We start from the raw sequence: 23,901 nt of genomic DNA on the forward strand, positions 1-23,901 counted from the left end.
CTCCCCAACTCACTCATGCCCTTTATAACTCAACAAAAATGGCATTATGTCATTTTCACGGTTCTAAATATTTTTGATTGTACAACAAAAATTTGTTTTCAAAACATTTCCTTAAAATAAACTTTTCTTTTACATTCCACTGTTATATACCAATAGGGCCAATTATACCGCCTATTTAAATAATCTGTTAAATAATTACAAACAAAAAGAAATCGCTGGAAAATCTCTTCAGTATCAATGGTGAGAAATCAGAGTTAAATTTCGGGTCCAGTGACCTTTCTTTAGAACTGATGGTAGCTAGGAAAAGGATAGTTTTATTTAAAAGATGTTAAGGGGGAGGGAGGAGGGTAAATAATAAATGGAGATGGAGGCCAAAGAGAAAGAGAGAAAAACAGTTGGACAGACAAAGGACTGGTGAAGTGTCAGTCTAGGGGAATGAATAGGTGCTAATGAGAAGAATTTGTGGCTGACAATGGGTGGTGGGTGGTAGTAGCCCATGTAATGACAAAGGCTCTAGGCCTGAAACGTCAGCTTTTGTGCTCCTGAGATGCTGCTTGGCCTGCTGTGTTCATCCAGCCTCACATTTTATTATCTTGGAATTCTCCAGCATCTGCAGTTCCCATTACCACTAATGACAAAGCTTGGTGCGTGAGCGTGACTAAAGTAAGGGTAAGGTGCTCAAGCCCTAAAATTGTCGAACTCAATATTAAGTCCAGAAGGCTGCAATGTTCCCTAGTGGAAAATGAGATGCTGTTCTTCCAGTTTGCACTGAGCTTCACTGCAGCACTGCAGCAAGCGTGAGACAGAGAAGCCAAAGAACACAATGGTGCTTTGAAGTGGCAAGTAACTGAATGCTCAGGGTCTTTTTCGTGAAGGTGTTCTGCAGAGCGGTCACCTAGGCTGTGCTTTGTTTTCCCAATGTAGAGGAAACAAAACTGTGAGCAATGAAAAAATTAGGTTAAGTGAAGTGCAAGTAAAGCACTGCCCTGCCTAGGAGTTTTGAACGCTGGATAGTGAGGAGTGAGGAAGTAAGTGGCCAGGTATTACAATTTCTGTGAATGCAGGCAAAGTGCCATGGGGTGTGGGGCACATTAGGAGTGAAGGGCAAGCGGAACAGTCCTTGTAGAAGGCTGCCAGAAAGGGGAGGGGAGTTTGTGTCAGGTATTGGCATCCCACTGGAGGTGGAGGTAAATGTGGCTAATGAGTCTCTGGATGTGGATGTTCGAGGAAATGTAGGTAAAAATGAGGGGGACGCTGTTGCTGTTATGGGAGGGAAGATGGAGGTGAGGGCCAAAGTACAGGAGATGGGTTGGATTTGGCTGAGGGCCCTGTCAACCACAGTGCAGGGGAATCCTCAGTTGAGGAAGAAGGTGGATATTTCATCTGCCCCCTTATCAAAATTGGCATTATCAGAACAAATGTAACAGAAAAGGATAAACTGGGAGAATGGAATGGAATCTTAGCAGGAAGCAGGAGACAGGATGTATAATTAAGGTAACTGTAGGAGTTAGTAGGTTTGTAGTGGATATTGGTGGCCAATCTATCCCCGGAAATAGAAATATGGATGTTAACGAGGGGAAAAGAGGAGTCAGAGATGGATCAGATGAAGGTGGGATTGACATGGAAATTGGAAGTGAAATAGATGAACCATTCCAATTCCAATGAGAGAGGGAAGCAGCACAAACGATATCATCAATATACTGGAGAAAGAATTGTTGGTGGGGCTGGAGTAGGGCTGGAACAAGGAATGAACCACGTAGCCCACAAGGAGACAGGCATAACTGGGGCCCTTGTGGGTATCCATGGCCATCCCTTTGACCTGGAAAAAGTGAGAGGAGTTAAAACAGATGTTGTTCAGGGTGAGGATGAACTCGATCAGGTACAGGAAGGAACGAGTTGGTGGGATGGTTTACGCCTTTTTTCCAGGAAGAAGTGGAGAGTCTTCAGGCCATCATGATGGGGCATGGGCAATGTAATGACTGATGCTTGCTTTCAGCTTCACAGACCGGAAGGTTTCCATAAAAGTAAATATTTTCACCATTCCTCATAGGGATTGACAATACTTCTGCAGCCGATGTTGATTTTTATTCCAGATCACAACTCAAATTTATCTTCATGTAGCTTCTGAGAGGCTTTTTCTGGCCCGTACAAGTTCATTTTTTAACAACTTTTTCTGGGCAATTTAATCCTCAAAGAAAGATTTACTGCAGCCAAAGCTTCTCAAGCTCTGAGCTACTATTGTTTCTTTAGGAGCAGATGGGATCTGTTCTCTTTAAAAGTTGTTGAATTTGTCAACATTTAATTGATTTTATGTAGATTTAATAAAACTCTCACCTCTTTGAATTGCTATGGGTTCTTTGCATTGCTAGTGTTCTCTTCACTTTAGAAAACAGTCCACATCATTGGCATCATGTTGTGAGAGAAGCCTGGAACTAGCACTTGGTTCTGCTAGGTGTTTCTTTGCATAAAAATGTTGTTACCAACTCTTCTTGTAATACTAGTCTATGGGGCTTACTACAATTAAAGGTGAAGGATTCACTATAAATAAATCTTCAGTAGCAGAGGCATATGCTTGGGTAGCATGAAGTAGTTTATTACATTACAGTAAGATAACAAGTTTCAGTAAATCATGTGACAGTGAGAGAGAAACAGCAAACAGTCCTATACCAACCACTTGCACAGGATTTCAGTAGTTTAAATAGTGGCCTTTAAACAGTTCACTGGAGGCCTCCCAGAGAAATAACGAGAAATTTGAAGTTTATTTTTATAGGGCCAAGAAGAGCAGTCTGCTTCTTATAGTCTTATAAAAACAACTCTAGTCCACAGTAAGTCCTTACTAAGTCCTTCCCAAGATTACTTTCCAACCCAAAGTTAAGAGCCAGCTGGAATGTCAGGGGATTCCACTCATTTCCTGCCATCCTAGCCACATTTAAATAAAGAGTGAGTCCTAAAATGTCATCTCATGTGGCAAGAATGGGTAGCTGGCATAAACCTCTACACTCAGTTCGGGATTGTTTTAGGAATAGCTACCTAGTTTTAATTCTAACTGACTGTGCAGATTGTCTTGTTAATGACTTTGTGACTATTAATAGAAAATTCAGTGGGGAGGAGGAGAGGCAGTAAGAACACAGCCAGAAACCTGAGAAATCTAGCTGATTCACTGAAATGAATTTCAGCTTGAGGCAGGAAACAGATAAGCCTCGAATATTTTAATGCATAAAATAATCAAGGCTGCTAATAGAATGTTGGCTTTTACATCTAGAAGACTAGAGTACAAGGACACAGAAAATATGTTGCATCTATAGAAAACAATGATTAGACTCCACTTGCAGTACAATGCGTAGATCTGGGCACCACACCTTAGGAAGGATATTCTTGTAAATCTTCCTCCAAGGCTAATATGATACCTGGGCTTCAGGGGTTATGAGAAGAGATTAGACAAATTAGGTCTATTTTCTTCAGAATTTATACGGTTAAGGACTGATCCAATCGGAGTCTTCAAGATATTAACATGAAAAAACAGGATAGATAAAAAAAAATTGTTTCCATTGGTGAGGCATTCTAGAACTAAGGGACCATAGATTAAAAATGAGCATCATTTTTAGGAAGCAGTTTTGCACACAAATTGCAGTAGAATTTTGGAACTCTCTTCCACAAATGCAGTTGGTGCTAGATCAGTTGATAATTTAAAATCTAAGATAGATAAATTGTTGTTAAACAAAACGTTTTAAGGATATGGAGTTAAGCCAAAGATCAGCAAGGCATTCGATAAGGTTCCCCACAATAGGCTATTGTACAAAATGCGGAGGAATGGAATTGTGGGAGATATAGCAGTTTGGGTCGGAAATTGGCTTGCTGAAAGAAGACAGAGGGTGGTAGTTGATGGGAAATGTTCATCCTGGAGACCAGGTACTGGTGGTGTACCGCAAGGGTCGGTGTTGGGTCCACTGCTGTTTGTCATTTTTATAAATGACCTGGATGTGGGCGTAAAAGGATGGGTTAGTAAATTTGCAGACGACACTAAGGTCGGTGGAGTTGTGGATAGTGACAAAGGATGCTGTAGGTTGCAGAGAGACATAGATAAGCTGTAGAGCTGGGCTGAGAGGTGGCAAATGGAGTTTAATGCAGACAAGTGTGAGGTGATGCACTTTGGTAGGAGTAACCAGAAGGCAAAGTACAGGGCTAATGGTAAGATTCTTAGTAGTGTAGATGAGCAGAGAGATCTTGGTGTCCATGTATACAGATCCTTGAAAGTTGCGACCCAGGTTGACAGGGATGTTAAGAAGGCATACAGTGTTTTAGCTTTTATTAATAGAGGGATCGAGTTCCGAAACCAAGAGGTTATGGTGAAGCTGTGCAAAACACTGGTGCGGCCACACTTGGAGTATTGTGTACAGTTCTGGTCACCGCATTATAAGAAGAATGTGGAAGCTTCGGAAAGGTTGCAGAGGAGATTTACTAGGATGTTGCCTGGTATGGAGGGAAGGTCTTATCAGGAAACGCTGAGAGACTTGAGGCTGTTTTCATTAGAGAGATGAGGGTTGAGAGGCGACTTAATTGAAACATATAAAATAATCAGAGGGTTAGATAGGGTGGATAGGGAGAGCCTTTTTCCTAGGATGGTGATGGCGAGCACGAGGGGGCATAGCTTTAAATTGAGGGGTGAAAGATATAGGACAGATGTCAGAGGTAGTTTCTTTACTCAGAGAGTAGTAAGGGAATGGAACACTTTGCCTGCAATGGTAGTAGATTCGCCAACTTTAGGTACATTTAAGTCGTCATTAGATAAGCATATGGACATACATGGAATAGTGTAGGTTAGATGGGCTTGAGATCGGTATGACAGGTCGGCACAACATCGAGGGCCGAAGGGCCTGTACTGTGCTGTAATGTTCTATATTCTATGTTCACAATTTCACTGAATGATGGATCAGCCTTGGGACACTGACTTGGTCAACTCCTGTTCCTATATTCAGAACTGAGAAATTTAAATTCAAGAAAATGGAAGACTATCATCCATTCTCTTAGAGATTTGGACACCCTAAATTACAGAAAGATCTGACTGGAAAGGTCAAATTCAAGGACAATATTGTAGGCTGTAGATACTGCCAGAGCACATGAAGCTGCAAACAGATACATGAAAACACTGACTACGTGTGATTACTTAGTCATACAAGAGTCCAAAACTCATATTATTGTCTTTAAGTTTAGCTATCACTTTAAAGTACTCCCACATTAGATGGTAAGATCCATTTATCATGATCAGATGGCAAAGAGTTTCTATACATGTATTGGTATCTCATTGATTACCCTATTTGGCAGAATTAATCACCCCTTCACAATTAATCTCTGCTCTAGTGATGCCTCAAAATCTCAACTGTATAAATAATTGTTACTTATCAATTTGGATTCTCTGCCGCCAGCCTAGAGGAATACACAACTGTTGCAGCCACATTTCTTCTCTTCGCTTCAAATGGGACTGCTACAATTACATTTGGTTCTCCATGCTGGATAAGGTACGAAGTCACCCTGGGCCATTGCTTCACATAATTGGGCAACATTAATACACCATTACCAGATTCTCAGGTGACATGTTAGCAGGCAGGGTTAGGCATGAGCTAGTTTCCCACATGTTGCACTCTAGGGCAGCCGAAAAGGCTGTGGTTGAAGTGACAAGTTTTGCAAAAGAGGAAAATTAGGTACTGTTTGTCTATAGGAAACACAGAAGAGTAAATGTGAAAAAGGGTGTAACATGGCAGTGCACAGCTGTGTCATGTGTCATCAGCTTCTACGGCAAATGCACTGTATGTACACGAAGAGTATGTCAATAGGTGAAAGGTAAAGTGGAAATGTGAGGTAAGGACAGACCATAGTCAGTTTGGAGGCACTGCCACAGTCATTTCAGGCCATTTCAGGTTGGAGGAGTTTGTTATGGTCCTTTAGTCTGTTGGTCCAGCACAAGTCAAAGCACCTGCACTTTTGCAGTCTGGGGACTAAGCCATGGTCAATACATGAAATCAGGCAAAATCAGTTCTTGCCTTGATCAGTTAATTCACATCAGGAAATGGGATGCAGTCAGTCGGAGTTATCCTACAAACTTTGTCTAAGTGATAGACCATATCTGTCAGATTGAGTGTGATTCATACATAATCTGGGAAGTTTTAAAGGCAATCCAAGATGTTTTCAAGGCTGCTGGAAGCTCAAGTCTCAGGACTGACCTGCTTGTTTTTTACTGGCTGAGAAAATTGTTACAGTGATGGGGCATCGGTAGATGATACGGTGCATCCTGGCAGGTTATCAGAGGCGGTTGTGAGATTTTGAAGGGGATGGGGAAATCAAGACAAGTCATGGCCACTCTAACCTCAATATGGGAAGGGTGGAGGGTGTTCAAGATAATTTGATAGTCAAGGCATTAAACCAAAGTTAATGCTAAACCAACAACAATATAGTGAATACTTTCACTATTTTACGTGCCTGGATGTTAACACTAAAATGGTTTTTGCAACAAAGACAAATGATTCACATCAGACAGTCCATTCCTTAATGAGGCTATGAAACTGACCCCACCCTAAGTGTTTCCTTTATGCACCTTTAAGCCTCACTATTACTTCAGAGCTTTAGTATGCAATAATCTTCATTGTAACCTTACAACGTGAACATTCTCTCTGGCAACATATCCACTACAATGGCTTTGAATAGTTAATCTGCTCCCTCAATAATGCTCCACAATAATGATAGTTTGACTAATTTAGTAATGTGAGCTAACCATCCGCCATCTTTGTTTTGTTTTGGGCAACTTAGACTCCTCAGTTTAAAATAATTACAACAATTTACTCTAACAAAAGTGAAGAAAATTGAAAAAAGAGAAATAAAATTCCGTTGTTACAGAACTCAGCAATTTTATTCAGAAATAATAACCTGTATCTTTAAACTAGTGCTTCAGAACTTCACATGAGGATACATTTTATCACTAAACAAAAAAAATGATTAACCATACAAGGACAGTTTAGGTCAAAATCTTAGTCAAAGTAGACAATTTTAAAGACAGTTTTGAAGGAAGAAAAGTAGAGAGGCAAAGAGATGTACGGAGGTATTCCAGACCATACCAAAAATAAATTAAAGCAAATGCAATTGTTTTGAAATGTAGACCCCATTGTTACTCAGTGAAATTCTGGCTGGGGATTTGATGTTGTGAAACAAAACTGGAGGAAATTTCAGCTCTTTGAGTAATTTCATGTGAATTTTAATGCCCAAATTAACCACTCTTTAACATCTCATGCTGGAGACAGCAATTTCGACAATTGAACATTAATTCTTTGAAACATCAGACTAGATTATGTGTTCAAATTCTACAGTGGAAATTTTAAACATGGGTACAATTATGTCAGAACTTGTTGTTACGTTGTCTGCTTTTTCTATTGAATCATGCAAAATTTGAAAATCCCACACTGATAGAAAGCAATCGCTGGGATAGAAATTATGTGCAGGTGGAGCAAATTAGTTTATACCTTCACTGCCTCAACTTTTCTTCGTAACATCTCTTTCATCTTCTCTCCAAACTGCATTACCAATTCCACTCCATCCACTTCTTCAATCCTTATGAAGGGTTCTACATCTTTGTACTTCTGGACAGAAAAAGAAATCAACAACTGTAACAAATTGGAGTGAACCATAAGGCAGCAATCACTTACATATCCTAAGCCTCTATTTAGAAATTGGCTCTCTTGAAATAACAAATGTGTCACACAATTAGGCATTATAAATATTATTACCAATTAAAATGTCCATTTCCAGTTCACTAGTAGATTTCATGTTGCAGCTCCATTGTTCTGAACTATATGGTAAATAAACTTTATCAGGAATAATGTAACTTACAGTGATTCATTGTGTCAAATGTCATTTCTACAAACTGTTCACAGCTGTTTTGGAGACTGAATTACATCAGAATCCATTATTCTTTGAAAACTGGAAATGACAAAGATGTCCAAAATGGCATTGGCGGAGTAGTATGCTTCAGCCAGACACTGTCGGTTCCTTTCTCTTTTCTTCTCTCGATGTTTCTTTTCTTCACTCCCAACCTCAATGTGGACCCAGAAAGATGTCCTCTTGGCTGAGCTGAGCTTATGGTGGTCTCTCAGCAGCATATGCTGGTCTCTTGGCCAAGGTTGGTGTTGCCTCGGCAGCTCTTGGCAGACCATGGTGGCCTTGAAACCCAGCATGGTGGTGTCTCACTGAGTCTCTTGGCACATTGCGGCAGTATATTGGCATGCAAATAGATCCTGCCTGGGCGTGTTCTGGAGGCAGCTGTAGGAGACTGGTGAGGAGGCAGCTTTAGCAGCAGCAATGGCATTGCAGTTCAACACAGGAACAGCGAGTGGTGAGGAAGGTCCCCTGGCAGCGACGCCACAAACAGGCTGTTGAGGACTTTTGGATAGTGAACTAAGTAGAGGACTCGAAGACTGTGAACTTTTAACTTTATTTCTTTACTTTTCTAATTTAAATTAGGAAGGACTTTAATGCTAACTATTACTTCATTTCTTTATTTTTCAACTCATGCTATGAAAGTAATGCTTAATTTTTTAAACATTTTTTCTTTTACTACTTTGTACCTAAGCACCATGTATGGCAACATTATGCACTTTTCACAGCATTCCTACACTTGAATATTACATGACAATAAAATCTAAACCCAAATGGAAAGATTTGATTATCATGGCTCTCTATTTTAAACAAAGGAAATACACAGCAACATGGATGTACCAAATGTCAGTCAGACATTAATATCTAACAGTTGACAATACTGGGAAGAAGCGTGAAAATTTAGTTTATTACTTTCCCATTCCATTACAGTAGGCACTCGCTATTGGAAATTCATAGTAAACTATGGTAGAATCTACAACCCCACAGCCTATAGCATGAAAAGCTGGAGAAGCACCAAAAGTAATATATTCACATGCAAGTCGCATAACATTTTGACTTGATCATCATTTCTTTTCACAATCATTGGGTCAAAATCCTGCTGATCCTGAAGTACTAGCAATATAGGAGCACCATTGCAATGATACTGCAGGTGTATGACACTGTTTTTCCTGGCAGTTAAAGAGCGCAATAAGAAAAGTTGCCATGGTATTTCTGAAAACATTGGCTCCTCTTCTTGGTGGTAATCCTTTGTTTTCTACGGAATGGATAAATGCTGAGTTTGCCTGATAATGGGACATTATCTTACCTTTGCTAAAACTGAAGCAGGCTACTGGATTTGACTGAATTTAGATATCATCCTGGAGTTTGACACCATCTGCAATAAGTTTCCAGAATCATTGCAGATGTGAATTAATGTCTGACAAAATCATCAGGTGCAAACCTAGGTTTTAATACAACCAAAATTCATTTTTGAAGTTTATAATTCTATTGAGTTTTTGATGGAAATTGCCAGATGGGTGGATGCACTAACAATGGCGATGATGAGTGAAAACATATGACTCAGAGCATTTGCAATGTTCTAAAGGATCTCTGCAACAATGAATTGCATTTGATAAAAGACATGCAAAATAGGAACAGAACGAGACCATACGGCCCATCAAGCCTATTCCACCATTGAATAAAATCACAGATGATCTTTTTTGTGCGCTGAATGCAACATTCCAATCTAATTACGATAAACCACAATTTCACAATTAACAACAATCTATTAACTGTTGCATTAAAAGTATTCAATGATTCTGTCTCCACCACCTTCTGAGGCAGCAATCTCCAGAGTCATATAATCAAAGTAAAAAAAAATTGTCTCATCTGTTTTTAAAAGGCTGACACTTTTTTTTAAAAAAACAATGCCCTCTTCATCTGGGCAGATCCGCAAGAAGAAACAGCCTTTCCACGTCCACCTTGTCATGACCATTCAGGATCTTATTCACTCCAATCAAGTCATTCCCTCACTCTTCTAAACTCCTGTGCAAACAAGCCAGCCTATCTAACTCATCTTTATAAGACAACCTGATCAATCCGGGCATCAATGTATTTAACATCCTCTGAACTCCAATGCATTTACATCCATTGTTAAATAAGGAGACCAAAACTGCACACAGCATTCAAGATGTGGTCTCACCGATGCCCGAGATAACCGAAATGTAATATCCTTATTTTTATGTTTCATTCCTAAAGTAATGAAAGGATAGCAATTCCATTAGCCTTCTTGCCCATGTGCTGCATCTACATACTAAAGTTTTGTGACTCAGGGACGAGAGCAGTTAGATCCCTCTACATCTTAGAATTTTGTCAATCACTCTCCATTTAAGTAATTGCTTTTTATCTCCCAGCCAAAGTGAATAATTTCAGCTTTTCCCACATTATACTCAATTTTCCAGCTGTTTTTGTCGAATCATTCAATCCATCTATATCTTTTGCAACTTTCTAAGTCTTCTTCACAACATACCTTCCTTCCTAGTGTTGTCTCATTTGCAAATTTAGTTGTCAAGCATTCATTCCCCTCAACTGAGTCATTGAGACTCGACTGCCACACTCTCGCAATCAGAAAAAGGCATTTTTAAGAATTCTATCTTGACTGAATCTTTCCATATTTTAGCTGTCAATTTCAGGAAGTTTCAGGGAGGGTTTTTTTGTGATCCCTGGTAACTTTTCTCATGCAATTCTCCTTAGATCATCTCATTACCTGTGCGTTTTAATTCCAGGGTGTTGCACTTGTGCAATCTTGTGCTCAGCAGTGGTGTACAGTCACCGATGCTGGGACTTTTCAGTGCAGGCACGCTGTTTCAAACACAGCTGCACATTGTTTCAAATTGCTGCACACCAGGGTTGTTCTTATGTTTCCGTAAAACTTCAAAAGGATATGTTTGAGAGGAAAGTTCTGTGTGGAGTTTATACATTCTCCTCATGTCTGCGTGGGTTTCCTCCAAGTGCTCCAGTTTCCTCCCACAGTGCAAAAATATGCAGTTTAGTGGATTGGCCATGCTAAATTGCCCAGAGTTGAGGGATGTGTAGGCTAGTTGGATTTGCCATGGGAAAGGCAGGTTTACATGCATAGGGTGGGGGAGGTGGTGGGATGCTCTTTGGAGGGTTGGTTGGACATAGGGGAGGCAATGGCCTAGGGGTATTATTGCTGGACTGTTAATCCAGTGACCTAGATAACGTTATGGGGACCTGGGTTCGAATCCTGCCATGGCAGATGGTGGAATTTGAATTCAATAAAATATCTGGAGGTAACAACCTAATGATTACTATGAATCTATTGTCAATTGTTGGAAAAACCCATCTGGTTCACTAATGTCCTTTCCGGAAGGAAACTGCCATCCTTACCTGGTCTAGACTCACAACAATGTGGCTGACTTTGAACTGCCCTCTGGGTGCTAAGGTATGGGCAATAAATGCTGCCTAGCCTGTGATGCCTTCAAAATATTAATGAATACAGAAAACATGATGGGCTGAATGGCTTGCTTCCACACTTACAGGATTCAATGATTCTATGAAAACTTCACTAACAGGGCCCTGGATGCCCTAGTGGATGGTGCTGTGGAGAGGAGGGCCATTCTTCTTCCACTGCATTGACAAAGGAGACTGTAGCACATGATGGTCCAAGATAGCCATGGAAGTCACTGCAGTGTCCACAATCTGGAGGAAAATGAAGCAATGCCTTTAAAAGGTTCATTACCTTCTGCGCTTTATGAGGGAAAGTGCCACCATATACCCTCTGCAACCTCAAATTCACTCACTGTCTCTGTGCTACTGTACCCACATCCCACCAAGTCTCACGGTCTACCATGCCCACTACTGAATACAGCATCTTCATTTATTTGCTCTCACCAGCCCCATCCACACAAACTACCAAGCCTTCTAGTCTTCTGTGCTTCCTATTCATCCATTCAGGACACCTCACTGCCTTTCCTGCACCACTACCACTAATAACATCTGACCACTTTTTTGTTCCCCAGTCCTTCCAATTCTCATAATGCAGGACAGGATGGTTCATGACAGGGCTGAAAGAGCATTTGTCACCTCATTCCATGTAACAAAAGAATTCTTGCTCTAGTGGTACAGGATCATGACACTCGTGGTGATGACAAGAACTCCGAATCCCAGCAACCAACTCCCCCTTAACACTGCTGTGAATGGATTCTTAAACTGCACAATCTTCTTTCGCTATTGCAGAACTCATTACCTTTTGTCTTCTGTAGGCACCAGCAACACCCACACGTTCTCCATCTGAAAGAGATTAGTGCCTCCAGATATCAATTCATCCCCACCTCTGAGGAAGAAGCCTCAGACCCCACAGAGGATCCACTGTCAAAGTTGTATTCTATATCATCCCCCAGCCCAGATACTTTCACCCCAATAGATACATCAGGTATACTGGACTTGGGAGCACATTCTGGTGAGTACAAGTTTCCATCCTAGATTACGGGCATTCATCAGGCTTCCACAGACCAGGCATCTGCTCAGTTCCAATCAGATGACCCCATGACATTTGCCTGTATGCACAATTATTAATGGCCAATTTATACAAGACATTTAGCAAACTGGATTGAAGTTGGAGGTGTCCATCAACATTATCAGGAATGTACTGGCCCCAACATTCATGCACCTAGTTGTCTCCATGGACAGGTTGGCAGTAACTTTTGAGAAAGAGGGTCATCAGAACAGTCAGTATCTATTGAAAAGACATATAGATTTGTAATCCAATGCCTTCGCCATTGATGCTCAACATCAATGGCAAAATGAGTGGGATGAGGGACCTTGATCTTAGTTCTCTTCCTCTCATGGAGACACCAAGACACAGAAGGAGGCATACACTGGCCACAACAGAATGCCCTGTCAGGAAACTCCAGAAGTGCACCAAACTTTCACCTGTAGCTTGTCTACACCCATCAGTCCTGTGGAAGTTACTGCCAAGGAGATTGAGGATCTGGGTGGGACACTCTGTGTACATCTGGGCTCTCTAGCCATGAATATCATAGGATCACCTGCTCAAATCTTCAAAGTTAATAAGATCCATTATAGGGAAGCTCTCTCAACCCCAGCTGCAGACCCTGGGACTGCTCCATGATATGATGAGAAAGCAAGGAGAAAGAAAACCTTCCTCAGACAGATTGCAGATAGAATATTACATATGCAAATATATTTGCACTCTAAATCAGCTGTCTGATTGACTATCATTTTTCCTCTAGGATCAAGAATCAGGTAACAGAAGCTATCCTTGTTCAGCATTATACATTGTGAGAACCTTGTCTGAAGGCGAGTTACCCTTTTCCTAATACCCATTGTAACACAACGCGTTGTGACAGCATTAGATGCTGTGAAGCTTTGAAACAGTTGGTTACATTAATTGTTATTAAACAATAGGAAAAGAGAGGAAAGAACAAATTTTTAAAAATCTGTATTTATTTTTGGGACCAAATAAGGGCTGCTTGCAAATTGGAGCAGTAATAAATCCACAGTCAATGAATGGTATTTCCAACCAATTCATGTCTCATGATAGATGTCTGGTTTGTTGTGCCAATACTGAACTGCTGTGGTACGGGAAAGGTGATATTCCTCTCATTCAATGCCTTCATCTCTGTCCTCAGAACACTGTGCCGCTCTCCCAGCTCTTCAGCATCCATCAGATCAGCTCTTTACCTGCTCCAGTTTTTCAGAGCACGGCATGTTAAGATTATGCAGCGCACTTTTTCTGGAGAGGGCAATGCCCCCCTCAGACTGATGCAAGCATTGGAACCTCATCTTGAGGAGGCCTATTGTCTGCTCCAAAAAGGTCCTGCTGGAAGATTGGATTACTTTGTATCCACACTCAGCCGCAGTCAGGGGTGTTGTGTAATGGAGACATTAGTCATAGTTGGAAACTGTAGCCAATGGCTCCCAGCAACTGTATATATAAGACATCCAGCCCTTATGCCTTGGTGACAGATCAAAACTTCAAGGTACAATGGGCATTCTTAAATTATTTTTATTCCAAATTATGTGCTTTTAAAAAAAGACTGTTACAGACAAAAGTATGCAAATTCAATGTTGTCTGGCAAAGTACTCATGGAATGTTGCACTTGTAGGATGAGAGAGAGGAAGACAGATAGAATGAAAGAGGTAGACAGACAGGACCCCTTCCAGGAGTATGTAAAAATGAATTTAAAACTTGACTGTAATCCTTGTCTGTGTTCATTAGTGATAGAGGATGTGGTAATGGAAGACAAGCTAGTAAACTGAGGTTGGTGTCTACTAGTTTGGGTTTGAGTATTTGTGTGCTGCAAAGGTCACAATTGAGGGATCACCATCTAAACACCCCTCAATTGTAGATAACATTTCTGATGTGCTCTGGGTACTAGAAGTCAACTAGTCAGCAAGCAAGTCAGAAAGAAACAGGACAAAATGATCTCTATTTTTTGGAGTGCTGCCAATCGCCATCATAAGGAAACAGGAGAAAGGATTTCAACTAATCTGCAAAAGCCAAGAATCCCAAAATACACTGTTTTATTATCTATACATCATGAAACTCCCAGTGAGACTGATCTGTGTATCTTTTAACTCTGACCTATTTTTGGACTCACATCCTACTCCTAAGTGTATATGTATTGTTATTAATTTTCACATTTAGTAATTTTAAAAAAACTTACTCTTTTATTGACTAAAGCCCAGTTACAATGGTTCTTTTTAGAACATAAATTAATTTGATCCAGGAGAAAGGATCTACTGAAAGGATCTACTCGGGTGACTTTTTAAATTAACCATGTTTCAACCAACTGAGGGTCAGGTGGACAAAGAAGGGGAACTATTTCATCTCTCCACAGCCACAGCTGAAGGATTTAGGGCATCCAGTTGGAACCTTAGGGATAGTAGGAACTGCCGATGCTGGAGTCTGAGATAACAAGGTGTGAACCTGGATGAACACAGCAGGCCAGGCAGCATCAGAGAGCAGGAAAGCTGACATTTCGGGTCTGGATCCTTCTTCAGAAATGGGGGAGGGGAAAGAGGCTCTGAAAAAAATAGACAGAGAGGGAGACGATGATAGAAGATGGATAGAGGAGCAGATCGTTGGAGAGAAGATGGACAGGTCAAGGAGGCAGGGATGAAGCCAGTACAGGAGAATATAGGTAGGAAGTGGGGTGAGGGTTGGTCAGTGAGGTGGGAAGAGCAGATAGGTGGGAGAAAAGACGGACAGGTCAAGGAGGCGGGAACGAGAGCGGCTGGTCTTGGGCCCCAAGAAAACCTTCCAAATTAAACAGATGCTCACCTGCACATCTGCTAATGTGGTATCCACTGTGTCAAATGTGGCTTCCTCTACATCAGGGAAACCAAGTGGAGGCCTGGAGATTGCTTTGTGGAGCACCTACAGTCGGTTTGTGGCAAACAACAACACCTCTCAGTCGTGAACCACTTCAACTCCCCCTCCCACTTCTTGGACAACATGGGCCTCCTCCAGTGCCACAATGATGCCACCCAAAGGCTGGAGGAACAGCCCCTCATATTCTGCCTGGGAACCCTCCAGCCCAAAGATTTCAATGTGGACTTTACAAGCTTCAAAATCTCCCCACCCAAGATCTCATCCCAAAACCAGCCCCCCTCATCCCTGCCTCCTTGACCTGTCCTTCTTTTCTCCCACCTACCCACCCCTCCCTCCTCACTGACCAACACCCATCCCAACTCCCTACCTACACTCACCTGTACTGGCTTCACCTCCGCCTCCTTGACACCTCCATCTTCTCTCCACCTATCTGCTCCTCTATCCACCTGCTATCATTGCCTCCCCATCTCTATATTTATTTCAGTGCCCCCTTCTCCTCTCCCATTTCTGAAAACAAGTCCAGACCTGAAACTTCAGCTTTCCTGCTCCTCTGATGCTGCCTGGCCTGCTGTGTTGATCCAGCTCCACACCTTGTAATCTCAGTAGGAATCTTAACTTGGGGAACGTCAGCTGGGGTCTATCTATAACACTTGGACGAAAGCAGGAATCTTATTATGAAGGACATAGGCATCATGGTACCTTACAGGATACCCAGCACAGATGTCCGAGAAGGGAGATGCTAGCTACACTGGTTGCTGCATTGGCACTCCAGGCAATCTCTTTCCATTCCACCTTGAGGGCACCTTCTGCTACAACCTCTCCACATGCAGGATTTTTGGTAGACATTGGTAGTTGCTGCTAGTTCTGGTTTGCTGATGCATTTGTGCCTCAATTTCTTTACACCTTCTTTACAATGCAATGATAGCTATAACATCTGCTGTTTCTGGGTCTATTCACAATGGGCACAATTAATCCTAATAATGTGACTTATCAGCAATCATGAGAGTTTACTCTCGGTCTCAATATAATGGGGCATGAAGGATTCTGACAAGGAAAGCCATGTGATGCCTCTACATAGACTTCTGACACATTAAAGCATATTCAGATATATGCAGCATGTCACACAGATCATTTTGCTAAGTTAAATGTGGTAGGATTACTATCACCTTCCCCACTTTCTGTGAAATCAGTCAAGTATGGAAGCATTTCATATTAGAGCCCATGTTACCACTGATTATAGTTCTCTGAGACAGGAAAGCAGCATCATGCCCTTGTTCAATCTATGAGACCTCTGCGATATGCTCAGGAATTGAGTGCCACAGTTGATATGTTAAAGGTTGCTAGTAGTTACTTGTGCTTCAGAGGGATTACTAGTATTTGTTTGTAAAATCAATTATATAGTCAGGATTGCTTGTGCCAGGATCTGTAATATACACTGTTGATCAATGCAGGAGCTGCAGTTTATTGGAATGGCAGGTGCACATCATCCCGAACCCAAGAGAGTGCCAGTTTAATGCAATAGTGCCTTGAAGGCCATCACATCATCCCCAAGTGGACTCTGCTCCCATAGACTAGCCAAATGTACTCTGCCCAATCTGGTCTTACTGAAAGCCAACTTGTTGCAACTATTGCACAGTTAAGATTAATTTGAAGATGCAAGGCTTTCCAGATTACACTTGCAAGATTCAGACTTAGGGCTTGCCTGGCATTCTATGTGGCCACCAAACCTCCATGTTCTGTACTACATTGCAATCCCTGTCAATCAGCTTTAAACCTCCCCATGTTCTCACCCAACCCTACTTTTGTTAACTATTATTATCCCCTGATAACCTCATTTGATGTTTACTCCCTAAAGATTCACCCTGATCCAATCCCAGATTAACTTGTGAAGGCAGCCTCAACTAAGAATAGCCCACAACAGCAACAAAAACAAAGTTGCTGGAAAAGCTCAGCAGGTCTGGCAGCATCTGTGGAGGAGAAAACAGAGTTAACGTTTCAGATCCAGTGACCTTTCCTCAGAACTTCTCAGGAAGGGTCACCAGACCCGAAACATTAACTCTGTTTTGTCCTCCACAGATGCTGCCAGACCTGCTGAGCTTTTCCAGCAACTTTGTTTTTGTTCCTGATTTACAGCATCCGCAGTTTTTCTGGTTTTTATTAAGAATAGCCCAGCCCCCTTATTGATGTCGATACAGTGCCTCGATTGAGATACCATGATCACCAGACTAGTTGGATTTAACCTGCAGAACATTGCCCATCTCTGCACTGGATGAACATGGACTCCCAGACCTATTCATTCTAAGTATCCAACTGAACATAGCTAAGCCCCTGAACCGAGATCAGGTCACGCCCTTGATTGACTGTGGCTGCTCCCCACTGACTGACAATTCCAAACCACCACCTGCAACCCCACACCCAACCTTAATCGACTAGACTTTCAATCATGACCATTTGGTTGAACAACAAACAGTGTATTTGCTGCATAAACTGTTGGGACGTTGTGTACATATAACATTGATGGAGCACACTGCTGTACATTGACATGTCCACTGCTTGACAGTTCATTGCTGGCAATTATGATGAGTGCTTGGCTTTTTATCCACACTAAAAGGCAAGTCAAAACAGGATTATAAAAACTATGTTTTGAATGAAGTAGCAATGCACAAAAAGCAAGAAAAGACAGAGATACTATGAGCATCCAAGGAAGTACAAGATGAGTGGCTGCTAAGGGGACAAGGTAAGAGGCCTGAAATGCAAGATGTTCTGATGCATGAGATGGACATATGTCCCTGCTTGCAAAGCAACCAGGCAGCAGCATTGTAATGTAAGGTGTCAGTGAGCTCCAAAGTGCAATACTGAAGGGCTAAAGTACATTCTGAGTTAATCTAAGATGTGTCATGCTGATATGGTGAGGTTGATGTTTTATTGATGCAAACTTTTGTGGAAGGAAGGTGCAGGTGGTCTCTGCCAAGGAACTTGTTCAAGATGTTGTGGACAACATGGAGACCAGGAGAAGATGCCAATGATCTGCAGCTATCAGGTATCTACTGGTTTTCGAATCAGGAACTGGAACCATTCTAGTTTCTCATTGGAATCCAGGTTATTAACAACCTACATATAACTGAGACAAAATTAGCTAATAATGAGGTGCAAATGTATGGAGATAACAAGGTGAAGAGCTGGATGTACAGGGCAGGCCAAGCAGCATCAGAGGAGCAGGAAAGCTGATGTTTCAGGCCTAGACTCTTCTTCAGAAATTTCTAAAGAAGGGTCTAGGCCCGAAATGTCAGCTTTCCTGCTCCTCTGCTGCTGCTTGGCCTGCTGTGTTCATACAGCTCTACACCGTGTTATCTCAGATTCTCCAGCATCTGCAGTTCCTCCTATCTCTGCAAATGCATGGAACTAGGTCTTTGTCACTTACTAACAAGATTCTAACCTTGCCAGTGCTCTCTGGAAGAGAAATTAGACTTTTTTCTTCTGAACATCAAGAATCTATTTTTTTTTTCATTCTCACTAGACTTCCCAACTTTGTCATTGTTCATATCATTCAAATATTGAAAAATTCCTGCCCTATTTTCTGTCAGCCAACCAAATTTCTGGCCAAGATAATAAAGTGTGAAGCTGGATGAACACAGCAGGCCAAGCAGCATCTCAGGAGCACAAAAGCTGATGTTTCGGGCCTAGACCCTTCATCAGTTCCCATTATCGCTGATACAAATTTCTGGCCATGCTGTCATGCTATACCATGAGCTTTCATTTTTTTTTCTCAATAACCTTTTGAAGGTACCTTCTCAAATGCTTTTGGTAAATCTAAATATAGTACCTTGACAGACTTCCTAAAATACATTAAATATTAATTAAACAGGATTTTCCTTTGGCAAAACCAAGTTTACTCTTGCTAATTACCTTGAACTTTTCTGTTCTCTCAGGCCAGGGAAACCCAGCCAGCATTCATCAAAAATACAATGCAAGTAGCCTCATCAAGAGCTTCCCCTGACTTGCCTCCCTTCTATGGGTGGATTTGTAGCCCACCATTCATCTTGTCTTTATTAAAACTGACATCTGGGACTTTGAGAAAGGTAAGTTCAGGTTTGTTTTTTTAATTTCTCATACAACCTAAGCACCCATTTTTAGAAGTCAAACTGAGCCCTCTATGCCACTGTTACTTGTCTCACTCTCTCGCCGTCTTAGCTTTCATTAATGAGAATATTTACATTTTCTACAAAATAGCATAAACAGAAAGATATGGAAGTTAGGGAACACAGAGAAATAACTTGTGATGTCTAGAAAACATTCTATGTGCCTCACAAACCTTATTGAGTTCTTTGAGAAGGTGACCAAACAGGTAGATGAGACTAAACCGGTTGATGTGGTGTATATGGATTTCAGCAAGGCGTTCGATAAGGTTCCCCACAGTAGGCTATTGTACAAAATGCGGAGGAATGGAATTGTGGGAGATATAGCAGTTTGGATCGGAAATTGGCTTGCTGAAAGAAGACAGAGGGTGGTAGTTGATGGGAAATGTTCATCCTGGAGACCAGTTACTAGTGGTGTACCGCAAGGGTCGGTGATGGGTCCACTGCTGTTTGTCATTTTTATAAATGACCTGGATGAGGGCGTAGAAGGATGGGTTAATAAATTTGCAGACGACACTAAGGTCGGTGGAGTTGTGGATAGTGACAAAGGATGCTGTAGGTTGCAGAGAGACATAGATAAGCTGCAGACCTGGGCTGAGAGGTGGCAAATGGAGTTTAATGCAGACAAGTGTGAGGTGATGCACTTTGGTAGGAGTAACCAGAAGGCAAAGTACAGGGCTAATGGTAAGATTCTTAGTAGCGTAGATGAGCAGAGAGATCTCGGTGTCCATGTACACAGATCCTTGAAAGTTGCCACCCAGGTTGACAGGGATGTTAAGAAGGCGTACAGTGTTTTAGCTTTTATTAATAGAGGGATCATGTTCCAGAACGAAGAGGTTATGGTGAAGCTGTACAAAACTCTGGTGCGGCCGCACTTGGAGTATTGTGTACAGTTCTGGTCACTGCATTATAAGAAGGATGTGGAAGCTTTGGAAAGGGTGCAGAGGAGATTTACTAGGATGTTGCCTAGTATGGAGGGAAGGTCTTATGAGGAAAGGCTGAGGGACTTGAGGCTGTTTTCATTAGAGAGAAGAAGGTTGAGAGGTGACTTAATTGAAACATATAAAATAATCAGAGGGTTAGATAGGGTGGATAGGGAGAGCCTTTTTCCTAGGATGTTGACGGCGAGCATGAGGGGCCATAGCTTTAAATTGAGGGGGGAAAGATATAGGACAGATGTCAGAGGTAGTTTCTTTACTCAGAGAGTAGTAAGGGAATGGAACGCTTTGCCTGCAATGGTAGTAGATTCGCCAACTTTAGGTACATTTAAGTCGTCACTGGATAAGCATATGGACGTACATGGAATAGTATAGGTTAGATGGGCTTGAGATCGGTATGACAGGTCAGCACAACATCGAGGGCCGAAGGGCCTGTACTGTGCTGTAATGTTCTATGTAACAGAAGAGGAGATGCTGGAGATCTTAAAATGCACTAATTCCTGGAACCTGATTAAGGGTATCCCAGGACATTGTGAGAAAGTAGGGAAGGAATTGCAAGCCCCCTGGCTGAGATATTTATATTATCAATAGCTATGGCTGAGGTGCCAGAAGACGACAGGGTGGCTAATGTTCTGCCATTATTTCAGAAAGTCTGCAAGGAAAAGCCAGGGAACTACAAACCGGTGACCCTGATGTCAGTGGTCAGTAAGTTGTTGGAGGAGATTCTGCAAGACAGGGTCTAATGTATTTGGAAAGGCAAGGATTGATTCGGGGTAGTCAGCATGGCTTGTGCATTGGAAATTACATCTCACAAACTTGATTGAGTTTTTTGAAGAGATGACAAAGAAAATAGATGAAGGCAGACAGTAGATGTTGTCTACATTGACTTTAGCATGGTTTCCACAAAGTTCAACATGATAGACTGGTTAGTATGGTTTGATTATATAGACTCCAGGGACAGCTAGCCAACTGCATACAAAATTGGATCGATGGTAGGAAATAGAGGGTGATGGCACAGGATTGTTGTTCGGATTGGAGGCCTGTGACCAATGGTGTGCCGCAAGGATCTGTGCTGAGTCCACTGCTGGGCATCCTGCATTGCCACAATGATGCCACTTGGAAGCTGCAGTAATAGCATCTCATACTTCACTTGGGAACACTGCAGCCCAAGGGTATCAATATGGACTTCACAAGCTTCAAAATCTCCCCTCCCCCAACCGCATCCCAAAAGCAGCCCAGCTCATCCCCGCCTCCCTAGCCATTCCTCCCACCTCAAGCCCCATCTCCATCTCCTACCCACTAACCTCATCCCACCTTCTTGACTTGTCCACCCTCCCTGGACTGGCCTATCCCCTCCCTAACTCCCCACCTACATTCACCTTTATTGGCTCCAACCCTGCCTCTTTGACCTGTCTGTCTCCTCTCCACCTACCTTCTCCTTTATCCATCTTCTATCTACCTCCCCCTTTCTCCCTATTTATTTCAGAACCCCCTTCCCCTCCCCCATTTCTGAAGAAGGGTCTCGACCTGAAATGTTAGCTTTCCTTCTCCTCTGATGCTGCTTGGCCTCCTGTGTTCACCCAGCTCGACACCTTGTTATCTCTGAGTCCACTGCTGTTCATCATTTATACAAAAGATTTGGATGAAAATATAGGAGGCATGGTTAATAAGTTTGCGGTGATGCCAAAATTGGTGGTATAGTAGACAGTAAAGAAAATTATCTAAGAGTATAATGGGACCTTGATCAACTCGGTCAGTGGCCCAAGGAATCGCAGATGGAGTTGAATTTAGATAAATGTGAGCAGTTAGGCCTGAGGGAGTGTTGTACAACAGAAAGATTTAGAGTTGCAAGTACACAGCTCCTTGAAATTGGTGATACAGGTAAATAGGGTCATATGGAAGGCATTCTCATGCTTGGCTTCATCAGTCAGAGTCTTAAGTTGGAATGTCATATTATGGCTGTACCAGACATTGATAAGGCCCATCTGGACTACAGAAACCATACAATTCTGGTTACCCCACTGCAGGAAGGGTGTTATTAAACTGGAAATGGTGCACAAAAGATTTACAAAGAGAGGCTGGGACCTTTTCTTCCCTGAACTCTCGAGGCTGAAGGGTGATCTTACAGAAGTTTGTAAAATCATGGAAGGCATAGGTAAGGTGAATAGCCAAGGTTGTTTCCACAGTGTAGGGGAATCCAAAACTAGACAGCACAGGTTTAAGGTGAGAGGGGAAAGATCCCAAGGGATAGCTACTTCATACAGAAGGTGGTGCATTTATGGAATGAGCTGCCAGAGAAGGTTGTAGAAGCAAGTACAATTATAACACATACAAGATATTTTGGACAAGCTCAAGAATAGAAAAATTTTAGAAGGATATGGGCCAAAATAGGCAAATGGGACCAGTCCAGGTTAGGAAACCTGATTGGAATGGGCAAGTTGGGCCAAAGGATCTATTTCCACGCCGTATGGCTCTATGACCCTAATTAGGGTTTTGTCTGTGCATTGTTGATTTAGGATTCTGTAGTTACAAGACAGAGATGCAGTTAAAATGATGTGTGCTTCTACATCACAGCAGAATAAATTCCACCTTTTAAATTAAGCTGGCCTTTATCTTAGATAATGGCACTGGTGAGGTTACTCTCTAATGTAGAATGTTGTCTTTCTTTCTGTTTCATCTTCTTTAAAAATTAGTGTAGAACCTTCTTTAGGTTGAATAAGTACTCCAGTTTGGCAACTGAATCTCATTGCGATATGAAAAACTGTGCTCAGCTTTCCAAGGCCTCCACATAATTTTGGGAATTCTAACTTGAATCCTTTTGGGCTTGGGTTTTCCAATTTGCCTGCTTTATAGCTGAGCTGCAGATCAGTGAATGCTTTCTGGTTTTGAAGTGAACACTCTAGGTTTGAGTGATGTGCGCGGTTTCTGTGATTTTTTTTCTTCTGTTGTACTAAAATGTCACAGTAAACTATTCTTTGACTTTGAATTGAATGGCTCCTGCTCTATCAAGCTGATTGGTGGATGACTAAAGGAAGAATTGTATTAGCTACTTGAGTCTGAAAGAACTTAGACTCCTGCCACAGAATCTAAATTGAAGTTTGTTTCATGTCCACTTATCATAATTCTTAGAAAACCATTAATCACCATTAGATTCTGTAATTTCTCTCAGGAATATAACTTGATTATTTTTAGCATCAATTTCTTGAATTCTACATGTCTTCTGCTGGTTTTCTGTTTGGTTTCGAGTTTGACTTGTTTTGCTGCAAACAGTTTTAAAATGCCCTTTCTTCTTTAACAAACATAACAAAACATGTAGAGTGCCAATCTATGGGTTGATACAGCCTTTTCCTACTCCAGCAAGTATACTAATATATTTTGTCCACATTTTAATGGGCTCTGAGTAGGTGTGCTTCCACTGTGACGCCCCACAAACTGCACTGCCTCTGATGTTTTACTCACAAACTCTAGTTGCTATCATGAGTAAAATCATGGTTTTGTCTTCTCACCTCTGTCTGTCTTGCCAACCGTACAGCCTTTGAGAGCATTA

The 23,901-nt window shown here is 41.8% G+C and overlaps 1 protein-coding gene across 9 annotated transcripts in view; it reads right to left on the bottom strand.

Moving 5' to 3' along the window:
- The window catches only part of LOC125460896 (voltage-dependent calcium channel subunit alpha-2/delta-4-like), a 403,518-nt gene that overhangs the window by 347,370 nt on the left and 32,247 nt on the right, over positions 1 to 23,901 (bottom strand). For 7 of the 9 annotated variants that reach the window (XM_059652381.1, XM_059652388.1, XM_059652386.1 and 4 more), the window contains one exon: positions 7,509 to 7,625. In XM_059652381.1, coding sequence (XP_059508364.1) covers positions 7,509 to 7,625 — 117 coding nt within the window. The remainder of the gene's footprint in view (positions 1 to 7,508; positions 7,626 to 23,901) is intronic. The other 2 variants (XM_059652382.1, XM_059652384.1) reach the window with 2 other exon arrangements.

The sequence above is a fragment of the Stegostoma tigrinum genome, chromosome 18, assembly GCF_030684315.1.
Source record: "Stegostoma tigrinum isolate sSteTig4 chromosome 18, sSteTig4.hap1, whole genome shotgun sequence".
NCBI classification, from domain to species: Eukaryota; Metazoa; Chordata; class Chondrichthyes; order Orectolobiformes; family Stegostomatidae; genus Stegostoma; species Stegostoma tigrinum.